This window comes from Mesitornis unicolor, unplaced genomic scaffold, assembly GCF_000695765.1.
Source record: "Mesitornis unicolor isolate BGI_N332 unplaced genomic scaffold, ASM69576v1 scaffold9982, whole genome shotgun sequence".
Classification (NCBI taxonomy): Eukaryota; Metazoa; Chordata; class Aves; order Mesitornithiformes; family Mesitornithidae; genus Mesitornis; species Mesitornis unicolor.
This window is the reverse complement of record NW_010168486.1, coordinates 1,966-8,271: the sequence shown is the minus strand read 5'-3', so window position 1 is coordinate 8,271 and position 6,306 is coordinate 1,966. Positions and strand designations below refer to the sequence as shown.

Below are 6,306 nucleotides of genomic sequence, written 5' to 3'. Positions count from 1 at the left end.
GATGTCTCTGCTTTCACTTGTCTCACGGTCCTCTGGGTGGGAGGTGGCACATCCACCTTGGCATCCAACTAGACCTAAGAACCAAAAAAATTACAGTCTGATGCTTAGACAGCTCAAAAACAAGCCATTCGTGCCAGCAGGAGAAAAAAAAAGAAGTCACTCTCCTGAAATCCTGACACCCAGCCTCTCAGCAAGGCACCCACATTACCAGATCCCCATCTCCCAGTGCACAGCACCCACCTGCCATGGCCGAGAGCTGAGCTTAGATCTAGCGCTCAGCCTTGTGCCATGCCTGCAAAAGCATCCTGTCTCTGTTTTCAAAATGTGGGATTTGTGTCATCCTTCGGTTACAGCAATGTCACTTTTCCTTTTTCCCTTGTGCCAGACTGTTGCTCAGCCAGCCTATTCAACCCATGATGCCTGGGTCCTGTAATGCAAGACACCCTTCAGACCTCAGCATGGCGGGATCCCAGGCTAAGTATGTGACTTGTCAAAAATAAAACATCATTGCTTTTGAGGCGAAATAGCCTTCTTTAGTAAGATGACGAAGGAGTTATAAATATCGGGAACATGTCACTGTGCTGAGCCTGCCTTCCAGTGTCAGGGTCAGCCTTACCCTGCCTGGTCACATCAGGAAGGATGACAGAGAGAAACACAACGTGCCAGTGGCGTTTCAACAAGCCAAAGGCTGAGGGAATTTTTCTCCCTCACATGATGGTTGTTTCCCTGCTGGAACTGCTGACCCACCACGGTAAATGTGAGAGATAAAGTCAGCACTGGCCCAGTTGAAGTGACTGGAAGCTCCTGCTCGCTGGGCAGCGAGATGCTGCCGTAACGCCAGGGAAGCTATGCCCCATCTACCCCAGCAGAACTGAGAGAATCAAACGAAGCCCTGCACCTGAGCAGTCTCTCAGAAAAGCTGCTAAACAAAGCATCTCAGCTGTTTGTCTCCTCAAAACTTAGATGAAGGAAACCAGCAAACATCAGTCATAATATGCTTTTTTTTCCCCTAGCCATTTTTTGTCACTGTAATTAATTGTGAACTGCTAAAATAAGAGCCAACTGCTTGCATATCATTACTTTAAAAGTAATTCTTTATGTATCCTCAGCAATGTAGGGATTCAGTACTTTTTTTTTTAAACATCGCTATTGCTGTTTAAGATTATCTTGAGTTAAACTTTTTGACTTTAAATATACAGCATTTTAGATCTGCTTTTAAGCACCTAAATAAAAGAGGCTTGATTTGCAAAGATTCTTCTCCCAGTTCAAGTAGACTTCTTGTCTCACAGGACCCTTTTGTTTTTGAGCTCACATCCTAGTACAAGTCCCCAAGCCATAGCATTTCTGACTAACCCCTAATGTTGAACAGCTGTGGAGCGAACACACGCCACACCATGATCTCATCACCCATCACAGGATAAACAGAATTAGGCTGGGCTGGCAATAGCTCCATTGTGGTTTTGCCCACAGCCTTCCACAGAACAGCACATATTTAAGTTTTGCTAGGCAAAAGCAGACTGGCAAGAGGAGTTGCGTATTTCATTTCTGGCCCATCACTCACTCTAGAGGACTTTCAGAGGCTTCTTCCATTCCTACCATGTGGCTCACAGCAATGGGAACTGCTGACCATACTTGGCAATATGTGTATGAGCAGCTTTAGAAGTAATCAACCCCAGCCATCTTTCTGCAGGAGATTACCACCCCCACAGGCAGGCGCAGGGAAGCGCGGGCAGCAGAACGGGAGGTGTATTTACTTTGCTGCAGCTCCAGTTCAGAGCTCAGCATATGAAATCAGAATCAAAGGCCATTTGGTTTAATGAACCTGGGATGCGACTGCTGTGGCTGAAGAGCAGACGTGCATAAACCAGAATCTTTAATGAATCTAAAACGTGGTCTGGATTTGGAGGTGAGATGTGTGCTGGCCTCCAAGTCCAGCTCATGCAGGGTAAGGCAAAACAGCGCTGTCGACAGTGCTGTCATTCCTATCGGCAGGCCCCACGTGCTGGAATCCTTTATTAGGAATTTATATTTTATTTTATAAGGGAGTGGAGCATCTCCCTTATGAGGAGCGGCTGAGGGAGCTGGGTCTCCTTAGCTTGGAGAAGAGGAGACTGAGGGGTGACCTCATTCATGTTTATCAATTTGTAAAGGGCGAGTGTCAGGAGGAAGGAGCCAGGCTCTTCTCAGTGACAGCCAATGACAGGACAAGGGGCAATGGGTGCAAGCTGGAGCATAGGAGGCTCAACCTGAACATGAGGAAAAACTTTTTTACTGTGAGGGTTACAGAGCACTGGACCGGGCTGCCCAGGGAGGTTGTGGAGTCTCCTTCACTCAAAGGAGAGAGAAGGAGACAATTCAAAACCCACCTGGACGCGTTCCTGTGTGACCTAGTCTAGGTGATCCTGCTCTGGCAGGGGGGTTGGGCTGGATGATCTTTCGAGGTCCCTTCCAACTCCTAACATTCTGTGATTCTGTGGTTCTGTGATTCTGCAAATTACTTATGAAGACTAGGGACCTCCACCCCTATACTACTTTACTTCCAACAATTTGTTCTTGATTGTTTTACTTCTTTCTTCCACAGGTACTCTCAAACCCAACAAATGTTTCAGAGTTTGGAAGTGCAGACTTCCAGCAGTGGCCCCCCGATTGTACTGATGGGACAAGCAGTGTTAAACCAAGGGTTCGCCACAACACCTCCTTCCCAGCCATCCTCTCTGCCACCTATGCAACTCCAGCACCAACAGCATCAGCAACAACGCTACCTGCAGGTAGGGTAGGACAAAGAGGACAATGTATAAAATGTACATGCAGAGTAATAAGGTGAACAGGCTGCACAAATTGGGCCCTGGGTTTCGGCAAGAGCCTGATCGTGGCAGAATTGGCCATTTCAGAGATACTGAAATGTGCAAGACACTGATACACTGTCATATAGCAAGGGAGCAGTGAGAACAGTCAGAATATTTCAAAGGAAATTACTAAGTCTGTGCATTGGAAACATAATCAGATTATCCTGGATATATTTAAAGTGTATTTCTAGATGGAGAAAATTGCTGCCTTAGGATTTATTCTGTACTCCTTATTCAGTATAAAATTTGCTTAGTTTACAAGTCAAAAGATGATTTTTAATTACCAGCGTCAACATAAAATGAGATCTGGATCAGATATCTGGATCCCTTCAGTAATTTACCATATTTCTTCAACTCCACAAGGCAAAGAAGATAAACTGGAGCACATTGCCTGGAAGAACCAGGTGATATGAAGATGTAAAAATACTTATTTTTTGACCTAATTCAACACATACTAAAGTGAAGGGGAAGGGGGGAAATGAGGTGTCTCTGTATTAACTCAAAAGGAGCTGAACTCAGACTATAAAACCTCACATATCCACTGGAATCTTTGAAAGAGAATCATCAACCTCAGATTATTAAACTCTTGTTATTGAAATGAAATCCTTATCATAGCTGAGATTTAATGAAAAAACTTTGGCAGATACCATTCCCAATAAAAGCATCTGCAAAATTCGCATCGACTTCACTGCTGCAAGGTTACATCCTACTGTAAACTCACAAAGAGGAAGGGACAGCATGAGTTATGCTAGGATCCCCTGTTTCATTTCTATCATCCACCTGTGTCATTTCTGACATGTTTGGCCATCCTGTTCCTAAACGGGCTTTTTGAGGTAACCTGCAAATCCTAGGCAGTGCATTCCAGTTGGAAAACCTTTCTCAGTGCCTAAGTGTAGTGTTCTTTGTTGCAATTAATGCCCATTCCTTCTAGCATTAGGTAAGCTAACCTCGTGCCAAACAGCCCCAGAAAGAAAAGCCAGCAAACTCATAGTATTTTTAAGCACCTTATACATTGAGGATGAAGAGCTTTAAGATGTGAGAGAATCGAATGCCACGATGAATTTTATTTTATCTGTAGGTGCAAACACCAAGTTCTTTGCACAATGAGCAACCCAGTTCTTTGCTTCTGCCATCTTACTCGCCACAGCAAGGAAATGTGGGGTATCATCAGACACAGCAGCAGCAGCAGCAGCAGCAACTAACAGCACGAAGAAGCAATAGCTTATCAGAGTCATCAAATTTACCACAGCCACTGCGATAGAGTCCCACCAGCACAACCAATGCACGATTAGCTTTAACCAATGGGCACATGGGGCGGAAGAGAATTACTTGGTACTTACTGGTTTGGCTTTTGCACAAGCACTTCTTTCAAAGCTCTATGACAGAAGTACGCCACAGCGTGCGGACTGCCACAGACAGTGCGTTTACGGCACCCAGGGTGCAGTTTGCGCCGTCTCGTGAGCACAGGACGTACTGACAGAGCAAAACCGAAAAGGGATGCTATCCTGTGTGGCCTCCATCGTCCACGGGTGCGCGGGAGGAGGTGTTCAATCTTGGCGTGTCACTCTGAATGCTATCTGGCAATCCCAAAAGACTGTCGACAGACGTATGAGGTACTTGGCCTTCACTGTTTCAGTTCTTCTTTTGTGTATGAAAAGCACTGCATCAAAGGTCTATTGAGGAGAGAACAAGAGATTATTTTTGTTATGATTATTGTTATTATTTTGCACAACTGCACAGAGGACAAAACCTAGGCACTTTCTGTAAAGAGAAGCTTGTTTCCTTATTCTCGTGGCCAAATTAGCACATCCAATGGAGGAGAAAGCCCAGACATTGGTGAAGATGGTCTACAGCTCATAACCCTTGATTTAGAGTCTGAGAAGTATTATGCAGCTTACCCTAACTGTTCTTCGTGACTAGAAATAAAAAAACCAACCCACCACCTTACAACCCACACTGGACTGTTTTCTATATGAATTGTGATTGCAAAGGAGAACTCAAACTGTAAGCACAATCATGCAACTTTCCAATAGTACAACACAGATCCTTCTTCAAACTAAACTCACCCACTGCAAGTCTCTGAGGAATATGCACTGTGTTTTGGCCCACTGACTCGGGATGCTGCAGACTATTACATATCTCTCTCATTATAACATTTAGGATTGAATTTTCCTTTGGGGGTGGGGAAAGAGAAATGCACTTTTCGCTTTTTTTGTATGTTTTCTGTTGATATGTTTCTAAAGAAAGATTTTATGTAATTATTAAATAAAAAGTAGTGTATTGTACAGCTGTTGTAATAATGACCTATTTCTATATAAAATAAAATTATATGGAATTATGTGGAAATTATTTTGTATATGAAATATCAACTCATTTCACAAGTATACAGATTGTGCTTGTGCTTTTTTGTGAGTGGATATTTTGTAATAAACTAATGAATTAGAAATGTTTTTTGTGAAGGGAACTACTGTTTCATGCTATATACAACTCAAACTATTATTTTTTTCCATTTAATGATGGACAGTTGTCTTTATTTGTAGAATAAAATAAAATAATAAAAAAAATTAAAAAAATAATAATAAAATAGCCAAAAGGCTTTATTGCAGGACTTGCACACATTTTCCTGTGGCTGTTCAACTATGTGATTCACTTTTCATTGTTAATATTAGCTGTAGCCTGGCAAGGTGTTTGGCACCCAGTTAGGAAAAGTAGTATCCTGTGGGATATTTGTCATGGCATAAATAACGAGAATGATAGCTCAGGAAATTATATTAGCTGCTAGCCAAGACAGCTCGTTTTAAAGCTCCTTTCAAACTCTGAAGACCTCGGGCAGCTCTGTACTTCCAACAAACCAGTTTTAGATGAGGGCAAAACAGACATGGTTTGTCGCAGTACACACCAATACCAGAGCTCTGACCCATGTCCAGCTTCAGTGTGTTAAGACATCGCTGTCCTTAGTTTCATGATATACCTCTGCTGGAATTCCTACCGTGCCCACAATTTAGACAGTCTCGTTTCCACCTTGGCATCCTTGTGCAGGCACTTTTTCACATTAAATTCAAATTGTCTACACGATGTAGCAGCCAAGGTACGGGTCTGCTTTCCCTCTGCTGTAGGAGCAGCAACCTCCAGCACAGAAAGAGGTGGATAACTGAGCATAACTATGTTTTCATTCACTGCACTGAGATTGAACGGGGTTTGTCCTCAGGGCACCTTGCAGTCACCCCAGCCAGCGTCAGCTTCAAGAGAGTGCAGACCATGCTGCCCTTCCTGCCCTTCAGTACCAAGGATCACATCACAGGGGCCCACATGTTCAGCTCTGCTTTCTATACCATAAAGGAACAGTGGAGATAATTGGTCTGGGAGCTGAAAAGGCTAAAAGTGAACGTTCAGGAAAATAAAAAAAAGTTCATTTGCTCCGAGTTCTGAAAAGCCGCCTAAAAGAGCTAAAAATCTCCTG

The 6,306-nt window shown here is 43.4% G+C and overlaps 1 protein-coding gene across 1 annotated transcript; it reads left to right on the top strand.

The window, feature by feature from the left end:
* The first annotated feature begins 388 nt into the window (after window positions 1-388).
* On the top strand, window positions 389-5,292 carry LOC104536429 (neuronal PAS domain-containing protein 2-like). Its single transcript, XM_010179032.1, has 3 exons — window positions 389-478; window positions 2,582-2,768; window positions 3,925-5,292. The coding sequence occupies exons 1-3, from the start codon at window positions 414-416 to the stop codon at window positions 4,105-4,107; spliced, it is 435 nt and encodes a 144-aa protein (XP_010177334.1). The 5' UTR covers window positions 389-413; the 3' UTR covers window positions 4,108-5,292.
* The last annotated feature ends 1,014 nt before the right edge of the window (window positions 5,293-6,306 follow it).

Bases quoted from the DNA above. Each gene is read 5' to 3' on its own strand.
- LOC104536429 (XM_010179032.1), top strand. From the start codon at position 414: ATGATGCCTGGGTCCTGTAATGCAAGACACCCTTCAGACCTCAGCATG. The intron at 479-2,581 runs GTATGTGACTTG...TTTCTTCCACAG, and splicing joins ATGGCGGGATCCCAGGCTAA to GTACTCTCAAACCCAACAAA. The intron at 2,769-3,924 runs GTAGGGTAGGAC...TTTTATCTGTAG, and splicing joins AGCAACAACGCTACCTGCAG to GTGCAAACACCAAGTTCTTT.